The following is a 26,053-nucleotide window of genomic DNA, read 5'->3' on the forward strand; positions in this document are numbered from 1 at the left end:
TATGGCATCCCCAACCACATGATGTTTTGTTTGTTTTTAACTTACTGTAAAGTGTTGTAATTACATTTGACCAGGGTTTTGTTTGTATGTGTGGTTGATGGCTAGGTGCTGTGTCTGAATAGCTTCGGACAGGGATGTCTACCTCTAGATGGATGTCTGGCAAACTTTTAAGGCTGTAGACATTGATTTTTTCCCCCCTTTGCCTAGTCTCCATGAAAGAGAATGATTAATGGTAGTATATGGGTTGTTACTGAGTTGTGCTTGAGCATTATGCCTTTCAATGTGCTATAAGGATATTTCCTCTTCCTCCTTCTCCTCTTTTTTTTTCTTTTTAGATTTATTTATTATGTACACAGTATTCAGCCTCCATGTATGCCTGCAGGCCAGAAGAAGGCACCAGATCTCATTACAGATGGTTGTGAGCCACCATGTGGCTCACATGTGGCTCACATGTGGCTCACCATGTGGTTGCTGGGAATTGAACTCAAGACCTCTGGAAGAGCAGTCAGTGCTCTTAACCTCTGAGCCATCTCTCCAATCCCCCCTTCCTCTTCTTTCTTTTTCCTCCTTCCTCCTCTTCCTTTCTTTTTAATATGTATCCATTGCTTCTCTTGTTTTCAACCAGAAATACAAATGGAATACTTTGCAAGGAATTCAAGGAGCATTTTGGGAAATAAAGGAATTTAAAAGTTACCTGCAAAATCTTTCAGTAGCTCAACCTCCCTAATTGGTCATTTACATAGTAGCATTTGAAAAAGAGTAGAAATCAGGTGTATCAATACATATCAATTCACTAGCTTCTTATTTAACGGGAAATATTTTCAGATTAAGAGCATATGCTTTCAGACAACTTACTCAGAACATTCCGGGAGGAAATACTGAGAGAGTCAGAAGATCTTGAAAGACAGGAAATAGGCCTTCAGACCTAGAATCAGGAAAGACTGACTGTTTCAGTTTCAAGTGGTGGGCTCAGTTTCTGCCCAGTATTCCCTTAGTGCCCTTCATCCTTGACTAAATCGCTTAGTTTCCTTTTTTCCCCTTGCCTACACAATACTGAGATTTATAAAAAGTGAGAAAATCGGTTCAGATTATATATGAAAATGCTTTGGGAAGTTATAGTGGTAAAAAGATAATGTATTTATACCATTACTGTGCTCCTAAAATTGTTCCATACCTCATTTTGATAGAAAAGGACAGGTGGATGTAATTAGTAATTTAGAGGGTATTTTATTCTATGTCTTATAAAAAGTTCAATTATGGCAGCATTTTTTTTTTTTATCCTAGAGTAAGCAATTACAAAGAATTAACTTAATTTAAGGTAGACTTTCCTGGGGTTGGAGAGATGGCTTGGTGGTTAAGAGTCCTCTTGGAGAGGACCCAAGTTCCCTTCCCAGAACCCATGTTGAGCTGCTTACCAAACCCCTGTAACTCTAGTTCTAGGTGATCTGATGTCTTCTCCTGGACTCCACAGACACATGGACACATATGCGCATGCACACATATGCATAATAAAAAAATCTTTTAAAAAAAATCTATCACTTTTTAATCCATGTATGTTTTCTTTGGGGGACAGTTTCAAGACAAGTTTTCTCTTGTAGCACAGGATCAAACTCAGAGATCCACCGGTCTCTGCCTCCCCTGGGATTAAAGGCATGTGCCACCACAGCTTGTGGAGTATGTTTTCTTGAAGTTAACTAACCACTCTATGGTAAAATAATCTTTGTTCTTAGTTTGTAAGCTAATTTATATGTGATCATTTGCTTTCCTTTCCATGTAAATTTTAGTGTTCAAGAATTCTTTGTTCGTAAATCCAATGCAAAGAAAGGCATGCTCGCCAGTACACATCTTATAGTGAAAGAACCGATTGGTTCTAAATATGAAGCTGCAAAGAAGTGGAGTTTGCCAGCAGTCACTATTCCATGGCTCTTAGAAACTGCTAGAATTGGAAAGAGAGCAGATGAAAGCCATTTTCTGGTTGACAGTGCACCTAAACAAGGTCAGAACTCTCTTTGTTTTTATGTATTTTACAACTTGGTGGTTTCTGAAATATAAATGTTCCAGGACTTGCTTTCAAAAGTTGACTTATTTTTGCTTTTTATGGTGAATCCTGTGAGTCTTTGTTTGGGTGTTTGTTGGTGATAGCCAGATGGATGTGTGCTCTTAGCACAGATGCTTAGTGTGTAGTCACTATGGCCTGAAAGCTAGTAAAGTGCACCCTCAGGGTATCAGTGTTGAAGGTGAAAGATGTGAGCATCTATCCCACTTAGTGTTGATTCCTGCTGTGGTTACACTGGCATGGTGTGTGCTTGCTGCTTATCTGTGCTTCTGCATGTTCCCACAAGATGACTTAGTACTTGACTACTGTCTATTGCTGTAATAAGACACCATGGCCAAAAGCAGCTTGGGGAGGAAAGCATGCATTTCATTTTACAACTTGTAATCCATTATCCAGGGAAATGGGGCAGGAACCTGAAGGCAGGAACTGATGAAGAGACCATGGAGTGCTTCTTACTGGCTTGCTCCTCATAGCTTGCTCAGTCTGTTTTCTTATACCAACTAGGGACCACCTGCCCATGGGTGACACCACCCACAGTGTACTGGACCCTCCAATATCAGTCATCAATCAAGAAAATGCACCATAGGCCTCCCACAAGCCAATCTAGTAGGCATAGTCTCAACTGAGGTTCCCTCTTCCTAGGGACTCTAGCATGTGTCTAGTTGACATAAAACCAGCCAGCACAGCTAGCTTCCTTTTATCTTCAGTTAGAATGTCCATTCCTCTGGGATAGACACCTTTGACTCAGCAGTTACAGTCTTGTCTCATTTTTCACTCTTTGTCTCTTTCAGGATTCCCTTCACCTGGAGAAACTAATTTGTTTTCCTTTCTCCTCCAAAATATAAACTCTTTAAAGTCTACTGAGTTCTTCAATTTCATTGTCTAGCAATGGGTCAGGCATAAAGTATTATTATTATTGGCTAACTCTTACATCTTAATTTAACCCACTTCTATTAATCTCTATATCACCATGAGGTCATGGCCTACCAGCAAAGTTTCAGCACATCTACCTACAGGCGTGGATCCATGGCATTTCCTGACTCCGCCTTTCTTTCTCCCAGCATTCAGTCCAGTCCTCCCCGCCTACCTAAGTTCTGCCCTATCAACAGGCCAAGGCAAGCAGCAGAGCAGATGATTGGAGCAGCATTTATTTCTCCCCAAACTAGACTTTTAGTTCATATGTACACTAGCCAGTGGTTGTGCACAACAATTTACTTGGTGTAAAGAACTTAATTTCAGTATAAACTGACCCTGGGCAGCATTGCTGGTGCTGACCCTGAGCTGTAGCCACTGTAATTGTGAATATTAACTGAGGTAGTGAAACATGGTGTCCGGTTTTCTATTGCATTTTTTTTCAAGTGGAAAAGTTAACTAAATGGTTGACACACGAATTGGTGGAGAAATTGTGCATATGCCAATTTTTTGTTTAAAACCTTTTATTTTGAAATATACTGCTTTTGAGATCTCTTTTCAGAAGAATGGCATGAACAGTCTTCAGCTACAGTTGTGATGGTTGTGAATGTTCACAATTGTGTATTCTTAGGACTTTCCATCCCTGGGGTTTGCAAGTTGTTAACTTAAAACATTCTTTAAAAGGCTGGCTTCTTGTTTGCAAGCCAGCTGATAGGGTAGCAACCAAAGATTCCAGTGTTTGAGCATTTGAAAGACTCTGCCTGCTTACCTGTGCTAGAAATAACAGCATTTAAAGTGAAGACTTAAGAAAAAAATTAGCAACTACTAGATTATCCTTAGGAGTCTGCATTAACTCTATAATGTTCTTGCTATTATAAAAGCATATTTGTCACAAATTTAGTTACCGTCTTACAACTGAACATGTATGTGTGTTGCTTAGATAAATGTAATCACTGTAAACATCTATATGATCTGGGATTTTGTTTTTATTTTGAAATGGGAGCTTTTTGTTTACAAGTTCATTAAAAACTAAAAACTGTTTGTGGAAAAAAAAAAAACAAAAAAACAGGCCAAGGCAGTTTCTTTATTCGTTAATGGTAATCACAGCACACAGAGGGAAATCCCACATCAGGGGCTGGTTTTGTTTTTTCTTAACCCCGATTGTGGGGTTCTCTTTGAAGATGACAATGTTTTGTTGCAGTATCAACAGGTTAGGTACATCTGCAAGAGTATATGAGACCTATCTCAAAAAAAAATAAGTTCGTCAGATTTGCTTCTTGGAAAGTAGAAGTGTAGCTTTATGGTTTAAAGTATATTGAGACAAGATGTGGAACCTAACAAAATATTAAAATGTCACTTTACCTCATTTGAAAAAAAAAAAGCTGACATTAGTGGCTTGTTTCTTTTCATTTTCAATCTGCAGAACAAGTATTAGAAACTAAGCTACCAAATGGAGTGAGTCCAAATCTAGACTCTCCAGCAAATCCTGACACACATCTGGAAATGCACAGAAAAGTGGCTGTTACACCTTTGGACGTGAACCACTTTCAGAGTAAAGCTTTCCATGCTGTCATGTCACAGCACTGTAAGCAGGACTCGGGCTCTTCAGCAGCAGGACAGCCACTTAAGAAGGAGCCCTCCTTACATCTGGACACACCATCAAAGTTTCTGTCCAAGGACAAACTCTTCAAGCCATCTTTTGATGTGACGGTAAGGCCTGAAGGAAATGATGTTAGTGCTAATGGTTTTACAGTTTATAAAGGTAGAGCCCCACATTGTGCAGCACCACCAAAATTTGTAATAGAAAGTCTTCCAAAGATGTTGAGAAAAAGGTGCTCAGAGCTGAGATAATAGCTGTGGCTACATATAATGTGAAGTTAGGGCTCTGGGTTCAAGTCCCAGATTGCTGCGTGAACACAGCTTTAGGTAGAGCTTTTCATCTCCGAGCATCACTTTGAATGAAATAATATGATGAAATGGTTGTGTAAGCTTTAAAATAGCAGCCGTGTTGCTTCCTTTTCTGGATGATGTTACGTGTGCCTTAGGCTTCCTTTCTGGAAGTCCCTAGTGTGACCTTAACTCTTCAGTCCTTCTCTTAGAGGAGATGAGTGGTGTTTCTGTTTGATCTGAACAGTATGGTCTGTCACCTTTGGAAATTTATTTACAAATCAAAGACTAATAAAACACTTTCAAATAGTCTCCTTTCAACTTCCCAAGATATTTTTTTCCTACCTTTCTTTTGGGAGCTTTTAGGGGGTTTTTGTTGGTTTTTTGTTTTGCATCTATTTGGTTTGATTTGTTTAGCCTCTGTTGTGTAGATTTGCTCATGTTCTACGTAACTGTTATTAATTCATTTATCATAAAGTGGTATTTTATCTAAGGTGTAGTTTTTGATTCATATCTAATAAAAAAGAGCTAGCTTCCTGATGACCTAAGTCTTTTATACCGTTTTCTAATAGGTGTTTATTTACCTATCCTATATATTAAGTGATGTTTGCAAGTTTCTTGTTTGGTAATTCTTTTTCTTTTGAAATCTCACATGGTTTTTGTTTTTAGTAAGTAGTTGCTGTGTTAGTTGGCACACTTGTATGTATGAGTTCCATTGGTCAAAATGTAGAATGTGGCTTTTAATATTACAAAACTACCCTGTCCTGTTTACTGCTTTTTGGCTTGATGGCTAGTTGCTCCGGTTTTAGGATTTCAATCTCTGCTCTCTTATCTCTAAGTTCTGTCATATATTATTTTCTAATAATTTATACTTGCATTTTATATATATTTATATTATGTGTTTGCTTGATGTCCTCTCCCCTCCCTCCATTTTGGTATGTAGTATAGATTCTCCTATCCCCTTCTGAGACAAGGGCTCAGAATATAACCAACACTGGCTTTGAATTCAGAGATCCAGCAGCTTCTGCCTGCTGACCCCTGATTAAAGGCATATACTCACCATGTCTGGCTTGTTTTGTTTGCTTTTTGTTTTTAAGGTTTTTAAAGACAGTTTTACTGTATAGATAGTGCTGGCTGCATTAGTATGTAGAGTTACCCTGGTCTTGTACTTGGGGTGCTCCTCATGTATATAATCCTCCTGGGATTGGCACAATAGTATATACCACCATTCCTAGCTGCATTAATACTGTCAGTGTGTCCTTAATCCTCTTCTTAATCTTTTATTGTTGGTTAATTTTATTTTTTTTATATTTATTTATTATGTATACAATATTCTGTTTGTGTGTATGCCTGAAGGCCAGAAGAGGGCACCAGACCTCATTATAGATGGTTGTGAGCCACCATGTGGTTGCTGGGAATTGAACTCAGGACCTTTGGAAGAGCAGGCAATGCTCTTAACCTCTAAGCCATCTCTCCGGCCCCTGTTGGTTAATTTTAAATCATGCTGGTTTTCACTAAAGCAACTGTTCTTCCCAGTCCATGACCATACCCTTGCTGGGGAGTGTTCTTGTTTTTCATTTTAAGTTATCATATAGTGATGGATTTCACAGTCTTTAACTTGCTTTGTGTGTTTGAAATGTTCACTGTCATTTTTTAAGTTTCCCGCATCTTTGGTAGGATCATTTTTCCGTAGATTTCTTAGAGTAGGCGTGAGTACAATAATTCTTGGGTTTGGACATTGAGAACTTTTGTGGCATTGATTCTTTAGCATACTGCTTGAATCAACTTTTCTAGTCTGCAGTTTTCCCTGGAGTTTCCTGAGCATGCCACACCGAGTATGTCTGTTTGGGTGTATGAGTGTATGTGTCTGTATTTTCTAATTTTTTTAAATTAATTTTAATTTAAATTTTTTAATTTAATTTTAATTAAAATCCTTATCCACTTTTTTCTTCCTTCCAACTCCTCCCATGTTTTTCCCTCATTCCCTCTCACATTGATGGCCTCTTATTATTTTACACACAGATATTTTACATATAAAAAGAACCTGCTGAGTCCTTTAGTGTTGCTTGTGTGTATATAATAATATCAGGGCTGACCACTTGGTGTTGGATTATCAGTTAGGAGATTCATCTCTGGGAAAAATTAAGTCTCCCTCTCTCAGCAGTCAGTTGCCTGTAGCTGTCTAAGAGTGGGGCCCCCATGAGAGCCCTTCAACATTAGCTTATCTATTTGTGTTGTAGTTTTTAGGTCTATTAATGTTAAGTAGCCAAGTTGCTGAAGTATCATGGGTGAAGCTTCCCTGTTGTTGCTAGGAGGACTCATTCTCACATCAGACTTCTTTTTTTGTCCTCTAACTCTTAAAAATCTTTCTTCCCTCTTTTTCATGAGGGTCCCTGAGCCTTGGGACTTGGTACGCTAGGATTACCAGGTCTCCATTTGTTGCAAGAGAAATTTCTTTGATGAGGGTTTCTGTGGGTATAAGGTTAAATATTTAGAAGGTAGTTAGAATTGTGCTGATGTAGCAGGTTCTTTTCTCAGATCCGTGGCCTCACTAGCCCTAAGTAGTTGACTAGATTTCTAGTATCAGACATTCGTCTCCTGTTGGGTGGGCCTTAGGTCCAGCTAGACAGTTGGGTGCTGCCAAGATACAAGTACAACTGTTGCATCTTTAGGGTATCTTGCTATGCTGGTCATTGCTGTGGCTCACAGGCATCATAGCTGGGTAGGACTGTTGATTGCTTCTCTCGCTTGGCAACTGGCATAACACCTTCTGGTACTGTGAAAGCTAGACCTCAGAAGGGAGACTTTGATGTCAGATCCAGTGCAAATCTTCTGAGTGCTATGAATTGTGTGGTGTCTTCAGCAATGGGGACTTTAACTTCAACCTCTCAGAGGCAGCCCAGGGCAACAGCAATAGCATGTAGTGTTGTATCTTTATAGTCTGTTGCTAACTTTAGTATCCTGAACACTTACGGCTCCTTTTGTTCTTTTATGTTCCAAATGGCATACATTTAGTTGTATCATTGTACTAAAGATTGTTAACCAAAATGATTTATTATTGGCATAGTTCAAATACATTTTGTTGTATGTATAAATTACTATGCAGATGCAAAAGAAAATGAGCAAGCCATCTGAATGGCAGTAGCGTTCCCTCAAGAGGACTATGAAGGCCTTGGAAACAGGGTGTATTTTATGTTTTTGTTTGTTTGTTTTTGTTATGTTCTATTTTAAAAGAAACACTAATTAACCCAAATGCTTACTTGAATTATAAAAGTAACAATTTCAGTATGAAAAGATACAACTGTATACAGCTTTGACAGTAATAAATTGTAATATGCAGTGTATACAGGCATCATACAGAGCATGAGGCACCCTGCCTGGCCCACAAAACAAGGCTATTTTAATACCTTAAAATCTGATTTTTTTTTCTTTACCATCATTTTCAGGTTCTGATCAACACCTCACTAGCCCAGCATTAATGAGCTTCATTGAACATTATAACTCTGTTGATAAAGCATTGTGTAAACTGTAACTTTCCTTTTTGTTTTTGTTTGTTTGTTTGTTTGTTTGAGTCAGGGTCTCCTGTAGCTCAGACTAGCCTCAGTGTCAGTATGTGGTCAAGGATGACATTGAATTTCTATTCTTTCTGCCTCCATCTCCTCAGTGCTGTGATCATAGGTGTTGATCACTATGCTTGATGCATGTGATGCTGGAGAATGTGTCCAGGGCTCTGCATGCTAGGTGTGCACTCTCCACCTGAGCTGTATGCCAGCACAAAGCATAAACATTTGCTGATCAGCTGCCATTGTGAAGCTAGCAGATGTAGCTCTTCGCTTAGTTCCAGCTGTACCTGAGGCTTTTCCACTAATTTCCTTCTCTCCTCTCTAGCACTTCTGAATTTCTGAAGACAGTTTCAGAGGTCAAAGCCTAGAGTTGATGTGGCAGGTATAGTAAGTCCTCTCCATTGACTGTCCTCTTCTCCAGATGGCATCTTTTCCTTGGTCTGGGTGCTAGAAAGATTTGAACTCACATTCCTGAGCACTTCATTCACATCTTCTGTGATCTTTCCTTTTTTTTTTTTTAAGATTTATTTATTATGTATACAACTCCATTCTGCCTCCATGTGTGCCCGCACACCAGAGGAGGGCGCTATATCTCATTACAGATGGTTGTGAGCCACCATGTGGTCGCTGGGAATTGAACTCAGAACCTCTGGAAGAGCAGCCGGTGCTCTTAACCACTGAGCCACCTCTCCAGCTCTCCAGCCCCCATGATCTTTCCTTTTTGAGAGATGTCACTGTTTGTTAACCACATTTTACAGTAAGACTGATCTCACAAATTTTGTTTTGAACATATGTGTCTTTTGTGTTCAGTCAGGCAGTGCTTAGTATTAGCATGAGGCTTGATAAAAGAGTGTCTTCCTCCATTTAATCTGCAGAAATCCCAGATGAGAGGCATCTGTTTTAGAGCTCTCACCACCTGTTGTCATGTTAGAACCTTCCTCAGTGGTGCTCAGGCTCCTACACCAGTCTGTAAAGACTGTAGCAGCCCCCACCCCCCCAGGGGAGCAGTCCTGGTTAACTTCCATCTCTGTTGGCTGTTTGCGGGAAGGAACCAGTCCCTGCATAGAGCTCTCCCCGTGTCTTGTTCTTGGCTCATTCTGATCCTTCTTCTCCCTTACCTCCCACCAGATAGGGTTTCATTGTGTAGCCCAGGCTGTCCTGGAACTCTGTAGACCAGGCTGGCCTCAAACTCATAGAGATCCGCCTACCTCTGCCTCACAAGTGCTGGGATTAAAGGATTTGCGCCACCACTGCCCAGCTTCATTCTGACTTTTTACCTATTTTTTAATTAAATATTTATTATTTATTATGTATACAATATTCTGTCTATGTGTATGCCTGCAGGCCAGAAGAGGGCACCAGACCTCATTGCAGATGGTTGTGAGCCACCATGTGGTTGCTGGGAATTGAACTCAGGACCTTTGGAAGAGCAGACAAGGCTCTTAACTGCTGAGCCATCTCTCCAGCCCCTACCTATTCTTGAAATTAGTTTCTTTCTTGACCATTCTTGCTTTTTTGTTTCCTTCTTTGTTCATTATAGTTTGGAGTCCTTTCTGTAATTGCAATTTTAACTCTTGAGTAAATGTGGCATGAAAAGGTAAGTAAGCTTAATGGTTTTGTTTATCTGTTTGTAAAATCTTTACTTTTGTGTGCATGGTTGTTTTACTTGCATATGTATCTATGCACCATGTGAATTCCTGGTAGCCACAAAAAACAGAAGGTGTCCCATTCCCTGGAACTGGTGTGGTAGACAGTTGTTAAACACCATATAGGTGCTGGGGATTGATTCCTTGTGTCCTCTGGAAGGGCAACCAATGCTCTTGACTGGTGAGCCATCTCTCCAGCTTCTTATTCAATGCTTGGTGAAGAATATGGAATTTTTTATTTTAATTTATTTATTTATGTATTTATTTATTTTGGTTTTTTAAGACAGAGTTTCTCAGTGTAGCTTTGGAGCCTGTCCTGGAATTCACTCTGTAGACCAGGCTGGCCTTGAACTCACAGAGATCCATCTGCCTCTGCCTCCCGAGTACTGGTATTAAAAACGTGCACCACCACTGCCTGGTTGGAATTTTTTTCCTTATAGTATAAAAATTTAAATTACAATTCAGTCCTTTAATTATTTGGAAGGAAAAGAGGTCAGAGGAATAATCATTTTCTTGTTTTCCTCTTTCCCTCTTATGTTACCTTCTTCCTTTTTTGTTGTTTCTTCCCTTTTCCTGTCCTTAAATATAGGATGCACTTGCAGCCTTGGAAACCCCAAGAGCTGCCACCCAGAAAAGGAAACTGAGCTCACCACTCTCTGAAGTCATTGTCAGAAATCTGAAAATTGCTTTGGCAAATAGTTCCCGAAACACCAACACTCTTTCTGCCAGCCCTCAGCCGAAGGGTGCTCGTTTGGAGGAGGTAGATTTGATTTTCTTATTAAATGGAAGATGTCACTAATCCATGTCAAAGAATCATGGCCAATCTGTTCTTTATTCTTCATGTACAGGAAGAGGCCCCAAAACCCCTTGACAAAGTTGTGGTATGTGTGAGTAAAAAGCTCAGTAAGAAGCAGAGTGAACTAAATGGGGTTGCAGCCTCCCTGGGAGCAGAGTACAGGTAGGTCCGACATTTGTGCTGTGCTCATTTATGCTGCAGCTCAGAGGGAACCAGAGCTTTCTGTTGCTTTACAAGGAAGCCTTAGTTTTGCCTGCTTGTGTACACTATCTAATAAAACCTCTCCAATTTAATTTAGCATAGCCTTTGAAAATACTCCCCATGTAACAATTCATTCTTATGTTTTACAGAACTAACACATATTTGTGAAGCTGATTTGTGTTAGTATTCTGGAAGCTTGTGATCCATGAATGATCAGCATAGTTTAAAGGAGTTCTTCCCTTCACAGAGTGTAACATGAGGGCCGGCTTGCTTGTTGGGGTTTCTGTCCTGCCCGGGTACCCCACAGCCAGCAAGCCCCAAATAAAGTCACATGGAGTCTATATTAGGTTATAAACTGATTGGCCCATTAGGTCAGGCTACTTATTAGTTTTTGTGACTTATCTTAACCCATTATTCTGACCTATGTTAGCCATATGGCTTGGTACCTTTTTCAGCTGTCAGCTCACATGTTGCTTCTTCAGTGGTCTGGGCAGGAATGCCAGAGGGAGCTTCCTCCTCCCTAGCCTTCTCCTATTCTCATTGCCCCGCCTCTACTTCCTGTCTGGTTGACCCGCCTATACTTCCTGCCTGGCCAATCAGCATTTTATTAAAATACATGATTGAAAGAATACTGACAATTCTGTACCAACAGAGTTTAATCAATACATTTTGGGCTGATTGAATTTATTTATGTCTTAGTGATTTTCTGTGAGTAGTGCTGACTACTGTACTATCAGTCAGTAGTACAGTAGCAAGCCCCCCTAGAGTAAGATGACCCTTTAAAACATTTTAGTTTGTTGTAAATTTTAAAAAATGTATCTTGGCAGGATGTGGTGGTACACACTCCCATTAATCCCAGCACTTTCAGAGGCAAGACAGGTCAATCTCTGTGAGGGTGTGCATCGTGATTCTAGGGTAGCCAGGGCTACATAATGAGATCCTGTCTCCAGTGTTTTCTTAAGAGACATAGTCTCGGGCTGTGGTAGAGTTCTTGCCTAGCATACATAGAGACCTGGACTTAATTCTCAACACAGAGATACGGAGCAAATCCAAGGGGTGGTGACCAGTGACTGATCAATTAATTTGAGTGCCCTGAGCTTTATTAATTTGAAAACACTTTTTATTATAACTAAAAAGTGATAACACATAAAGTAGAATAATTTTTAAAAGTATAAAGAAGATAATACTTTGAAAGTACTCTTCTAACATTTTCCTACATTGTATACCTAAGAATGGAGTTATTAACATTTCTCAGGATGCAAAACCTGCTGATTTACTGTTCTTGCCTATCCTCTAGTTCTTTGAATTTTGTGTATCGAAATATTCTGTTTATAATGGACTGGTATTTCCCTTAGTTATTCATTTTGCCATATGTGGTTGTTTCAGATGGAGTTTTGATGAGTCAGTGACTCATTTCATTTATCAGGGTCGGGCACATGATAGTAATCGAGAATATAAATCTGCAAAAGAAAGAGGGGTACATATTGTTTCTGAGCATTGGCTTTTAGAGGTAAGCAGAACTTTTCCCCTTCCTTCCTGGTTGATTGGAAATGTACAAATATTTCACAGCCCAAACCAGTTCCAGTGAATGCAAATTCATTTGTAATGTTTTTAACTGTGCGGTGACATGGCTCTAACTGCCTGCTTGGTGGCTGGGAAATGAAAGAGAGATGACAGAAAGGTTCAGACCCTACTGCTCCCTTCCAGGACACAACCCACAGGTCTGTGGACAGGATGTGGACTGTGCTTAGAACATGAGGACCTTTGGGGACCCCCCAAGATCTGAGCTGTATGTAGGTCATGCTTTTGAGCTTTGTATTTCTTTAGCCTCGGAACTTAAGATCTTTATTGCTTAAATATTTACCAAATTTTAAGTGATTATTTTAATTCTGATTCCTTTCTCTTTTTGAAAATTATATGAAGAGTAAGTAAAATAAGTGGTAGAAGGTAAAGGCCCCACCAAGCCTGACTACCTAAATTTGATTCCCGAGACCCACACAGTGGAGAGAGAACCAGCTCCCACAAGGTATCCCAACTGTCACACTCACTCCTCATGTGCACTACTCCTGCCCTCCCCCACAATAGAAATAGAAATATAATTTTAAAATTATATGAAAACAAAAGATGAAAAATGTATATTTGAGGAGAGTTGATTTAGCGTGCTGATATACTTCATAGTTGTGGTTTTGTTTTGTTTTTTATTGGTGCTCCTGAAGTGACTCATACTTTGCTAAATAAAGAGGCAGAATTATATTTATATTTAAGTGGGCATTACATTATAAAAGTGAGGGTGATTTGTTACATATTTATTTGTTTAATTTATTACTATGTGTGCATGAGTATATGTGGAGTTCATTGGACTCCTTCCACTTTTGTATGGTTCCAGGGATTGAAATTAGGTCACCAGATTAATAGGGCAAGGACATTTACTGGCTAAGTCATCTCTCAGGCCCCAATTTGTTATTTACATGATAGAGTTGCTCACTGTAAACTTGCTTTCTAAAACTTGTGCTTGCATTTCAGTGTGCTCAAGAGTATAAGCATCTTCCTGAATCTCTTTATCCACACACTTACAATCCCAAAATGAGCCTGGACATCAGTACAGTGCAAGACGACGGGCTCTGTAACAGCCGGCTACCCCCAGCAGAGTCTGCATCTAAGGATGCTGAGGTAGGTAGTGTGGACAGCATGCTCCTCCTAAGCTGGAAATAAGACCTCTGTGAAATTATGCAGTGAGTCTGTGAAATTATAATTTTTCTCTTTGAATAGCCAGATCATTTGTCTAGAGAAGAAAATGAGACAGACAGCATGGTCACAATTAACAAAGACTCAGCACTGGAGAATGGGAATGGGAGAAATGACTGTAAAGGAGGTAAGACACTTTTACCCTTTTTTGCTGCCGCCGCCTCATCAACCTCCACCCCACTCCATGATTTTCTCTGTAACCCTGGCTGCCTTGGAACTTGATCGGACTGACCTTGAATCCAGAGGTCTCTGCTTTCCAAGTGCTAGAATTAAAGGCCTGTGCCACCACACCTGGCTTCACTTTTTACTTTTGAGAACATTTGTTTTGACTTAGAGCCCCAGCTGTATTTGCTACTAATAAGAAAGCTGGAGTGATCGTTTTAGCTTTGAAGCCAGACACTGACTTCTCTCTAGCTAAGCAGCTCTGCAGAGTCATCTCCTTCCAGTCTGAGTGCAGTCACCTGCAGCTTCATGTCAGTGATAAGCTGTGTGCTCACTGAATTAGCACTTTGAATTTCATCCAAGAATTTTCTCTTTACGTTCATAGCTTGACTGCATAAGAGGCATGCCCTGTTACCTAAGTTGGCTTTCCTGCATGCCTTTCTCACTCAGTCATAGCTAGCTTTAGCTTAGAGGTAGATAGAGATGTGTGACAATAGTCACTTGAACACTTAAGTCATTGTAGGATATTAATTAAACTAATTTTAATATTTATTGGGGATTGAGGAGGTCCCAGGAAGAAGAGAGATGGGGGTAATCAGACAGAGCACACACACAGCATTTAAGTTTGCTGTTTGTACAGATGTGGGTCACATAGTAGCAAAATCTGTGGTCACTAGTCACAGGTGACCACACAGATATAATCATTAGGAAGAGTTAGACAGTGATTAATACGTGGTTGCCACAACCTTCAGTTTGCTAATAAAAAGCATTGTTTTAATGTTTAGTTTTCTGTTGTTATAAAACAATGCCTGTAACTGGGTAATATATAAGGAAAGGAGTCATCTTTAGCTGAAATAGCTTTAGAGAATGAAGTCTAAGCTTAATATATTTGGACTCTGGTGAAGACAAGGCTACATCCCATCCTGGCAGGAACATTTATGAGAAATGGAAAGAATGCAAGTAGGTGAGTGTCATTACATGGAAAGACTGGAGCAAGTTAGACAGGTTTAGTCTTGTCACATCAGCTCACGGCAGAGCCAGCCTGACTTCCTTGAAAACTACATTAACTGATTCTCGGGCAGGGTTCCTAATGGTCCAGCCAGCTTACATAGGCTTCATCTTGTAAGGATTCTACCCACTACACCACACCACCCACCGAGCTTCAATCCACACATGTTAGGGTGTTCACTCAAGCCATAGGATAGTGTTTGTAAAGTCTGATAAAGCAAGATGTATCTGTGCACATAAACTGCTTCAGTGTATCTTAGTTTTAATTGGTAATGTACTATGTGGCACAAACTACCCTGCTTTATCTTGCTGTCTCTTGTTAATCGGCATTGACAGGTTATTTTGAATTTTTTGGTATTGCAGATAGTGCTACACTGATTATTTAGATGTGTATCTTCTCTTTTAGTATATTACTCTCTAGCTTCTTATATCTATCCTGTCCTACTAGAACTTTCTTTCTGACTTAACTATTCCATTCTGTTTGTTCCAATGGTATCTAATTAGGTATCTAATTCAGTGTCTAGTCTATAATGAAAATAAAAGATAAATATATTTTGGTCTGTATTTTCAAAGATTAGTGAAAGCTTGGCTAGTTCTTTACAGCAGTAATCCCAGGACTTGAGGCTGAGGCAGGAGGGGAGTTCAAGGCCAGCTTGAGCTATGTGGCAAGACCCCATTTCCCAAAGCAAGCAAACAGTTAGAGCTATTGAAGACAATCAGGAATGACTATATGAATCTCAGTGTAGTTTGCATAACGAGAAAGGCTCAGAAGCAAGCAAGGAGCTCTTGAAAGGGACGAATGAAGGAGTCCTCATTTTAGATACAGTCCTCATTACCACCTTCTTGTTCTGTAACATTGCTAGCCTTACATTCCTATGTAAGCATTCAGTATATGTCAACAAAGTTTGTTCAACCAGATCTAGACAAAATAGTGTAAGATATGATTGACAAGAGAAGTGTTAACGGAGTTTGGTGATGCATGTAACCCTGCCACTCTAGAAACTGCAACAGGAGGAGCGCAGGTGGGAGGTCAGCCTGACTACACACTGGAACCTCACTTCAAAAACTAGCAAAGGGGTGCAGGAGGGGACGGACAGACACAGATGTCTCTTTATTGCTCATTATTGATATTGACTCCTATATTTGTTTCAAGCTCTGACACAGACCTTGGAGATGAGAGAAAACTTCCAGAAGCAATTGCAAGAGATCATGTCAGCCACCTGCATCGTGAAGATGCCCGCACAGAGGACTTGCCTGTCAAGAAGCAGTTGTAATAGTGCTTCTTCAACTCCTGACAGTGCTCGTTCTGCTCGGAGTGGACGAAGTCGAGTCCTGGAGGCACTCAGGTTTGTGCTTGTCGGGCATGGGTTCAGAGGACGAAAGCTCCTGAGTGAGGCACCTGGTCACTTGGATTGGTGGGCTAGGCTACACCAATTGTTGTTGTAAATTTTTAAAATAAAGCAGAAATTTAAACTCTTAAGAACTATGAAGGGGTCTATGTTGGGGCTTCATTTAACTCAAACAGTGTGTGTTAATATCCCATTGTCATCATGCTTTCATCCTCTGCTGACTGGGTGCTCCTCTCTTCTTGCTTAAGCAGTTGTGTAGTTCTGACTTTGAGGCTTAAGTTTTTAGGACCCACTTTTCCATATGAAGTACACTCAGTGGGCAGTCAGTCCACTCTGTTCCTTAGCGTTAGCACTGGACACTAAGGGTGTATGTAGTACTTAGAACAGTTTTTTAAAATGTTTTAGTATTCTGTGTATGAGTGTGTGATGTACATGGTGGTGCATACCTGTAATACCAGCACATGGAAGCTAGAGGAAGGAAGATTAGGATTTCAGGATCATCCTTCACTACGGAGCAGATAGAGGCCAACCTGGAATAAATACCTAACTTTAAAAGAAAATTTAAAGTGCTTTTATTAAACCCAGTAACTACAGTTTTCTAAACATTACCATGTTTCCCTAATTTGAATTAAGGAAGATCCCATTTTTAAATGTAGCAGTTTTTAGAATTAAAAAAAAAAAAGGCTTTTTTTTGTTTTGAAATATAAATAGATGAGGTGGTCACTTTAAATTTCCAATAGGCTGGAAAGATAGTTGGTTAAGATGGATGGTTAACACTGGCTGATTTTCCAGAGGGCCTGGGTTCAGTTCCCATCACCCACATGGCAGCTCAAAATTGCCTGTAACTCCATCTCCAGGGAATCTGACATAAGATATACATACAGGCAAAATACCAATGCATATGAAAAATAAAAATAGTGGTGGCACAGGCCTTTTATCCCAGAGGCAGGCGGATCTCTGAATTTGAGGACAGCCTGGTCTACAGAGCGAGTTCCAGGACAGCAAGGCTACACAGAGAAAACCTGTCTCGAAAAACCAAAAATAAATAAAAGTAAAAATAACAAATCATTTAAAAAACTTCCAGTAGGAAATTTAAAAATAAATTAGTTGGCTGTCTTGGTGCGTATTATGCTGGCTTAGTTTTTATAAACTTCACACAAACTAGGGTCATCTAGGAAGAGGGAACCTCATTTGAGCAAATGCCTCCATCACATTGGCATGTGGGTAAATCTGTGGAACATCTTGAGTAATGATGGACGTGGGACAGCCAAGCCACGGTGGGTGGTACCTCCCCTTGGGTTGTGTAAGAAAACACACTGAGCAAGATGTGGAAAAGCAAGCCAGTGAGCAGCACTCCTCTCTGGTCTCTGTCTCAGTTCCTGCCCCCCGGGTTTTTGTTTGAGTTCCTATCCTGCCTTCTCTTCACAGTGGGTTACAACTGTAGCTGAAATAAACCGTTTCCTTGCCAAGTTGCTTTTGGTCATGGTATCTTATCACAGCAGTGGAATGCAAACTAGGATGCATGCTGAAAATCTTAGCACTTGGGAGGTAGAAGCAGGAGGGTTACCTCAAGTTTAAAGTTTATGTTCCATAAAGAGACCCTATATCAAAAAAGAAAGATGTCTTAGATTGATTTATTCAATAAATACTATGTATCTCTACTCACTGATGTTATGACTTGGATTCAGTAGTGACTGTTATTTAAAATTGTCTCTCTTTATTTCTTAGGCAGTCTAGACAGATAGTGCCTGATATCAACACAGAGCCCTCCCAGAATGAGCAGATCATTTGGGATGACCCAACAGCAAGGGAGGAGAGAGCAAGGCTCGCCAGCAACTTGCAGTGGCCTAGCTACCTCACACAGTATTCTGAGCCTCAGGTTGAACTTAAAAAACTGGATGATTCTCCTTCTCGAGAGCCTGTATGCCGTTCAGAAATTGCTGAGCAGGGTAATAAGGAAAACTTGTTGGGTTGAACTATATGCATGTTGACCTCATAAAGACATTGGGATTCCCTGTATTGCACATGCAAATGAAAAAATGACTTTAGTATTGTACCAATCAATTGAAAAATGTTTTCTGATCCTCACATGTAGAAATTTAGAGTTAGCCATTTTGCAAACATGACTCACACAGCAATTCTTTCTTTCTAGCCTCTTTTCTTGTCTGTTAGGTGGTGTTTGCTTTTTCTCCCTGTAACTCATTTTTATTTAATTCTCTGAATCCCACCAAGCTTATACTGTGTTTGTTCTTTGACTTGTGTGAGCTTTTCCTGGGTTCCTTTTTTCCTGTTCTTCATACTGGGTGGTTGGTCATCTTCCTGCGCTGAATGAAAGGAAAGACTCACGAAACCCAGATGACACATGTGCCCTTTCAGAGTTCATTAGTTGCATTTATATTTAACTTAGAGAAGTTGACTACTCTCTTTTACATGTATTGCTGTTTTTGAGGCAAGGTTGTGCCCATGCAGGTCTCTAACCTGAGATCCGCATGTCTCAGCCTCCCAAGTTGCCGGTGTCACAGGCAGATACCACCATTCTATCCCCAACCTTACCCTTTTGCATTGCAGAATTCATGGGTCATTTTATTTTGACCAAGACAAATGAGAATATTCTCTAGAATTTGCTCTAAATTATATTTGTACACTATCACACTGCATTTTTTTTCCCTTACTCTTAGTCTTATGTGTGACTGAAGCTCCAGAACACCCAGTCTCTGAAGAACCAGAAACTCCAAAAACAGATAGGCATCTAATGCCTGTGCCTCAAGCCCCCAGCATTGCTTTCCCCCCAGGCAAGCCACCTGTGACTCCACAACCTATTGACAAGGTTTGTTGATCTTTGCTATGGTAATGTTGACTTTCAGTGTGATTCTTACACTGGAGTGGGAATTTGTTCTTTGCATTAGACTCATCACTACTAAAAATTGAATTTCTTTGATTGAATTACAGTGTATATATTTGGTACCTTAAAAGAATGACTAAAATGTTACTATAAAATAGCTGTACCTGGAAATAGTTTTCATATTAATTTTTTCTAAAATAAACCTATTGCGTTCTAGATTGAAAAAATGGAGGAGAATCATACAAAACTTAAAAAACAGTATGTGTTCCAGATGTCGTCTCTGAATGCTCAAGAGCGGATTGAGTACTGTCACCTGATTAAAAAACTAGGTACCAGTATTTTACATTCGTTTAAATTTTTTTCTTCTGGTAGTTTCCTTTAAAACATACCATTATTACAACTTACTAGAATACAAATGCAGCATTTCTATCATGTGTAATGGGGAGACACTGAGAAAAGAACATGGTAACTTATTTAAGCCCACATATTGAGTCAGCATTAGGGTTTTGATTTTATGCAGATCTAATCTACATCTAAAATTACTAGGTCATGGGATCTAAGAATATAAAGATTCAGCTGAGCCTGGTGACATGAGGCTCCCAGCACTCAGAGGGGATTCCTCCTCAGTAATATCACCTTTATCCCTAACTGTCAGACTTTCCCTGACACCTGGGAAAGGCAAGCTGGAAGACCTGATGTATTGTATGTAGCTGGACTGCAGTAGGAACAGGATGTGGGCCTCCTGAGTCACACCACACTGTCTAGTAACCACATGTTGGGAAGTCAGAAGAAATAGATGAAATTACCTTTAAAAATATTTTTTATTTAACTTAGTATATGAAAACTATCACTCAGCATTTAGTCAGCATAAAATACCAGTGAAATGTTCTCCTGGATTTTTGTTTTGTTTTTATTCCTTTGAAATAGTCACCTGAATCTTCACTAGCTTTTTTTTTTTTTTTTTTTTTTTAGTTGTTTGACAGCTCTATAGAGTCAATATAGTCACTCTAAGAGACGTTGATCTCATAACTAGACATAGCAAAAGAAATCATTCAGAAATGACAGGGCCAAGCATTGGTGATCCCAGCAGCTGAGCGGCTAAAGCAAGAGGATCTCATTGAGGTCAGACAGGGCTGCACACTGAGACCCTGTTTGAAAAAAAGGGGTAGGAGGTGCTAGAAGGATGGCTTGGGGTTAAGAGCACTGGTAGAAGACCAGGGTTCTAGTTCCAGCACCCCCATGGGAGCTCGTAACATCTCAAAATGGCAGTCTTGGGGAATCCAGTGCCCTCTTCTGGCCTCCTACTGCGCTTCTCTGCTGCAGAGATATACATGCAGGCAGAACACACATACACGTGTAATAAAAACAGTGTTTTTGTTTTGAGTAAAGAATGGGACTGGGGGTAGTGTGACTCAGTGTGGAGTACTTGCTGCATGCTTACAAGGACCTGAATTTCAAGTGTGCATGAGTCAGCACTGGAATTTTGATTATTACAAAACCTTAATCTGCATTTCAGATTACTAGGTCGTGGTATGCTAAAGGCAGGAATGAAGGGGTGATAATATGAAGTGAATGTTACTTTTACATATCTATATGTCAACGTTTTCTATTTAGGTTGTTTATTTTTATATAAGTAATTTTTAAGCACAGTTGAGATGACAATGATCTTCTAGAAAGATGATAAGAAACCTAGTAGAGGGTTTTCCTGTGTATTCATCAATTGTTTTCTCTACACAAGGTGGGCTGGTGATCGAGAAGCAGTGCTCAGACCCCAGGTGCACACACATGGTTGTGGGGTACCCATTGCGCAATGAGAAGTACCTAGCCTCCATGGCAGCTGGCAAGTGGATACTTCATCGCTCCTATTTGGAAGCTTGCAGGACAGCAGGGTGCTTTGTGCAGGTGTGTATTCACATGCTTAGGAAGGGTCATTCTCTTGGAAATGTCGTACAAGATCCCTGATCATACAGTTATGCAGGTAATTTAAATGACCACGTGTAGCCACCATGTGTAAGGATCTCAGCAACAAAACAGAGTTTACAGACTCAGGTTGCTTTATTCACATTCCTTTTTCTTAAATGTTTTGCTTGACATACAAAAATGAGTTTCATTGTGGCCTACTAACTTTTTGTTATCTATCAATGTTTTTTATTGAACTTATATTAACATGACATATCAAGATAACTCATTGTAAGCCTTTTTTACAAAAAAAAGTGTATAGTTTATTAGTTATATACTAAACTAATTGTCACAAACAGGCCAGCACAGTAGTATCTGCTTTGTAGATTCTGAAGTTTCCAATCTGAGTTCCTTGAGAATTGTTTCAGTTCATGTCTTCTCTGACTGTGTTCCCATGAAGCTAAATATCCTGAATATTAATAAGTTGCCAAAATACAGCTCTCTGGCCAAGGGGTTTGGTTCTGGGAAATGAATTTCTGGTTTTAATTAAAAGCCAGCTATACTTAGTTCTTAACATAAAACTGAAGGAATCTGTATTTGTTCACAAAATATTTAGCGTTCTCTATATGTAACAATTGAACATCCAGCTTTGATCTTAATGGACCGAAGGCTTCTTAGGCCTGTACAGAGCACAGTGCTCTCTGTTAGAGGAACCAGGAGTTGACTGGCTGATTTTCTAGGAAGAAGACTATGAATGGGGCAGCAGCTCCATACTTGATGCTCTCGCTGATGCCACTGAACACCAGCGAAAACTGGCACTTGCAGCAATGAGGTGGAGGAAAAGAATCCAACAAAGACAAGAATCGGGCATTGTTGAGGTACGGATATATAGACTTACGTGGTGATTATATAGATACTACAAATAGGATTCAGTGTTAGAACTTTTGCTTTGAAGAATACGCTTGACCAAGTAATTCTAATTATCTTTTATTCCTTAATTGATATTTTGTTGTGCAGTCTATGTTGAACTAAAATTTGTGTTTTAGCTGTGCAAGTACCACATGCTTTTAATTCCAGCACTTGGGAGACAGAGACAGGAGGATGTCTGTGAATTCCTGGGCTCTGTACAGAGATCCTGTCTCAAAAAACGAGTATCATGTTGCACAGTGAGATATGGGTCTTCTAAATGTAATTTGTCTCTTCAGGGTGTAGCATCTGGAATCCTAAACTGAGTCCACAGATTTCTCCCAAAGGAGTCTGAGACCCAAAGTCTGTTTCCTTTGGGTAAAAATATTATTTCCTTAACCTTCAATTTTTAAAATTTTGGTTCCACATACAGAGAAAACATATTATTTGTCCTTCTTGGTCTGACTTACTCAAGCGATGATCTCCAGTTCTATCAATTTCCCAGTGGGTGACATGATTCCATTCTTTTTTATGGCTAAGTAGTACTGCAATATATAGGATTCCTCCTACCCCCACTGTCTTTGCTTGCAATTCTTGTTAGTTATTTTCTGATGGGAGCTATTTTGGCTAGGGTGAAATGTAATCTCAATTTAGTTTGATTTTCATTTTCCTGATGGCTAAAACTCAAACAATTTTTCAAGTATTTATTGTCCACATATATTTTCTATTTATGTGTATGAGGAGATCAGAAGAATATCAGACACCATGGAGCTAGTTACAGGGCGTTGTGAGCTGCCTGTGTGGGTGCTGGGAATCATACCCTGGTCCTCTGTAAGAACAGTATGTTCTCTTAAAACAGTAAATCATCTCTCTAGCCTTCCATTTGGATTTCTTTTGAGAATCTTTGGTTCGCTTCATTTGTTGACTAATTGTGAACAATTTGAGGTGGTTTTTGTTTTAATTACATTTCAGTCCATTGTACTCCTGTAATCCTAGCACTTGGGGGACAGAAGAATCAATTCAGAGTCAGCCCCAAATACATTGGGACTGAAAATTAGCCTGAACTGTATGAAAAAAAAAAAATAAAAAAGCTAATGGGCTAGAGAGATGACTGGGGGTTAGAGCACTTGCTGTTTTTCCAGAGGACTCAGGTTTGCTTCCCAGCACCAGCAAGGTGGCTCACAATCATCTGTAAATCCAGAGGATCCGACACTCTCTTCTGGCCTCTACAGGCTCTGTATGCAAGTGATAGACTGTGGAGGACAGGGGTGAGTGATAGGCTGTGTGTGTGTGTGTGTGTGAGAGAGAGAGAGAGAGTGAGAGAGAGAGAGAGAGAGAGAGAGAGAGAGAGAGAATGAGAGGATCCAACACCCTCTTCTGGCCTCTACAGGCTCTGCATGCAAGTGATATGGTGTGGGTGGGTGTAGATAAAATACCCATACACATTTTAAAAAAAAAACTGACAAAAAGTTACTTATGGACATTAAACAAATAAAAATAAATTTATGCATTACCTCTACATTTTCAATGTTTAGTATATTAAAATTGCATGTACTTTTTTTTTTTTTTTTAAATAGGGAGCATTTAGTGGCTGGAAGGTTATTTTACGTGTTGATCGGCCCCGAGAAGCTGGGTTTAAGCGTCTTCTTCAGGCAGGAGGAGCAGAGGTTTGTCCTGCTGTTCTGGGGGCAGGTTTGCACAGAACATGTCCAGCAAGGTTTCTGTGATGTCTCCATTCCCTCTGCTTTTTTTGGTGGGGGGTTGGGGGCTGTTCTTGAGTGCATACTACACAGCTGAGCCACTGTGCAGCAGAAGGGGATTGAGATACTTCTCGTTTTTCATTAGGTGTTACCTGGTGATCCAGTACCTTTATTTAATGAGGCTACACATCTTTTTTGTGACTTCAATAAACTGAAACCCGATGAGAGCAGAGTTTTCATAGAGGAGGCTGCTGCCCAGAACATGGCCTGCTTGAAAACAGAGTACATCGCCGATTATCTCATGCTGGTTTGTCTCATTCTCTTCTCACTTCCATTTCTTACCATTATTGTTATTATTATTTGTGTTGGGGGGTGGCACATGTGTGCCAGTATGAAGATACTTTGCAGGAATTGCTTCTCTCCTACCATGTGGGTTCAGAGGATTAAACTCAGGTCGTCAGGCTGGTGGCAAGTGCCTGTACTTGCCAAGTCATTTTGTTGGCCCTGCTTGCTTATTTCCAGAAATAGGCTTATATCTGTAGATAAATAGCCACACATCAAATCTCACTACTAATTGATTAATAGTATGTTCTCTTGTCAACCCTTTCAGTTTTAGTTTAATTTCTGTATTTGACATGGGTAAACATTATTAGCATAAAATTTAAATATGACAGGTTTATGGAAATCTGAGTAGCTTTACAGTTTTACAAGTTCTTTAAAATATTGGGCTTATTATAAAGAAAGCAGAAAAGCAGAGCTAGAGCTAAGGTTCAGTGGTTAGAGCACTGGCTACTGTTGCAGAGGATCCGGGTTTGATTCCCAGCACCCATGTGGCAGCTCCTAACCATCTGTAACTCCAGTTCCAGGAGACCAGATGCTCTCTCCCTTCTGGTCTAGCACAGACATGCGTGCAAATGAAACACTCACACACATTTTTAAAAAACTGTAAATAAAGCAAGTAGAGGAACTAGAGAGATAGCTCAGGGATAAGAGAAATGGCTGTTGTAGGACTCGAACTTGGTTCCCAGCAAGCAGTAACTGAGACCCACCCTGCCCTCTTCAGACATCATCTGTTCAAATGACATCTGTTTAGTTTTATGAATGAAAAAAATCTAATACAATTTGCTTTTAATGATAAAAAGTTATATATTTTTAAGATTTTTTTAACACGCTCTGTGTGTGTGTGTGTGTGTGTGTTATTTGTGCAGATGTCCACACAGTTCAGAAGAGAGAGTTTAATCTCCCAGAGCTGGAGTTTATAGGCAGCAATGTGGGTGCTGAGACTCAAACTCAGGGGTCTGTAAGAATACTATGTACTCTTAACTGCTAAGCCATTTCTCCAGCCCCAGATGATGAATTTTAAGCAGTATACTTGCTTCCTAGGTCTAAAGTTAAATAAAGTTAACGTTTATTTGCACAGTTAACATTTTAATAATCTGCTTTATCGGTTCCTTTTTCCCATTTTTTATGCATTCACATAAATCAGAGCATGCATTTCCTTACTTAGCATGTGTATCATTAACTGCAATCCAGTATTTACTGTTCTCTTAGAAGAGCTATTGTACAGTGAAATTTGTAGATCACAGTTCAATTATATGAGTCAGTTTCCCAATAGATGACCTTGTAGTCAGTATCAAGGCCATGACCATATCAGCGAGCATCCTTGACCCCTTTTCAATAAACTCTATCCCAGCCCCCATAGAGCTAAGCTTGTTTTATTTGTCCCCAGAATATATTAATCTTAACCTGTTTGAGAGCTTCATCTGCCTGCCACTAGAAAACATGTACTATTTTGTAGCAGGCTTCACTTGGCATAGTGTCCATGGTCCAAGTGATGGTGTATGTTGGTAGCTCATCCCTCTTTATTACATAACATTCTGTCTGAATAGGGCACCTGGATTAACTTTCCTTCTGGTTGTTGATGAAACCACTGAATACGTATGGGTATTCAGTAAGAAAGTAGGGTGTACTTTTCCAGTGGGTAGTAGTGCAAGTCCTGGGTTATAGACTTAAGTATACATTTAAGTTATGTGATCAGGCTGGCCATAAATTTGCAGGGCATCCTGCTTCTGCCTGCTAGTACTGGGATTACATGATATTCATTATTGGGCCTTTCCTCCAGAGATTTGGTGCTGCTCTGCCCCACAGTTTGACTTTTAGCCGTCTCAAAGGATTTGAGTTCAGTTCCCAGAATCCAAAATGGCAAGCATGGTTGCTCCTGCTTGTAATCTTAGCACTGGGAAGGTGGACACAGACTCGGTTCCAGGTCAGTAAGTGACTTTCTCAAAAAATGGGATTAGTGTGATGGTTCAGGCCTTCCATCCGAGCATCCAGACAGGAGGATCACTGCAAATCTGAAACATTCTGGGACACAAAATGCA

At 39.9% G+C, this 26,053-nt stretch overlaps 1 protein-coding gene across 1 annotated transcript in view; it reads left to right on the top strand.

Moving 5' to 3' along the window:
- Topbp1 (DNA topoisomerase II binding protein 1) overlaps window positions 1–26,053 on the top strand; it is a 50,421-nt gene that overhangs the window by 22,959 nt on the left and 1,409 nt on the right. Inside the window, exons 13-27 of the mRNA XM_048416712.3 lie at window positions 1,785–1,996; window positions 4,392–4,678; window positions 10,654–10,824; window positions 10,913–11,022; window positions 12,448–12,571; window positions 13,585–13,731; window positions 13,831–13,933; window positions 16,130–16,322; window positions 18,054–18,274; window positions 19,004–19,152; window positions 19,385–19,496; window positions 20,906–21,069; window positions 21,807–21,944; window positions 23,550–23,639; window positions 23,818–23,979. Coding sequence (XP_048272669.3) covers window positions 1,785–1,996; window positions 4,392–4,678; window positions 10,654–10,824; window positions 10,913–11,022; window positions 12,448–12,571; window positions 13,585–13,731; window positions 13,831–13,933; window positions 16,130–16,322; window positions 18,054–18,274; window positions 19,004–19,152; window positions 19,385–19,496; window positions 20,906–21,069; window positions 21,807–21,944; window positions 23,550–23,639; window positions 23,818–23,979 — 2,383 coding nt within the window. The remainder of the gene's footprint in view (window positions 1–1,784; window positions 1,997–4,391; window positions 4,679–10,653; window positions 10,825–10,912; window positions 11,023–12,447; window positions 12,572–13,584; window positions 13,732–13,830; window positions 13,934–16,129; window positions 16,323–18,053; window positions 18,275–19,003; window positions 19,153–19,384; window positions 19,497–20,905; window positions 21,070–21,806; window positions 21,945–23,549; window positions 23,640–23,817; window positions 23,980–26,053) is intronic.

This window comes from Myodes glareolus, chromosome 4 (genome assembly GCF_982192425.1).
Source record: "Myodes glareolus chromosome 4, mMyoGla1.1, whole genome shotgun sequence".
Taxonomy (NCBI): domain Eukaryota; kingdom Metazoa; phylum Chordata; class Mammalia; order Rodentia; family Cricetidae; genus Myodes; species Myodes glareolus.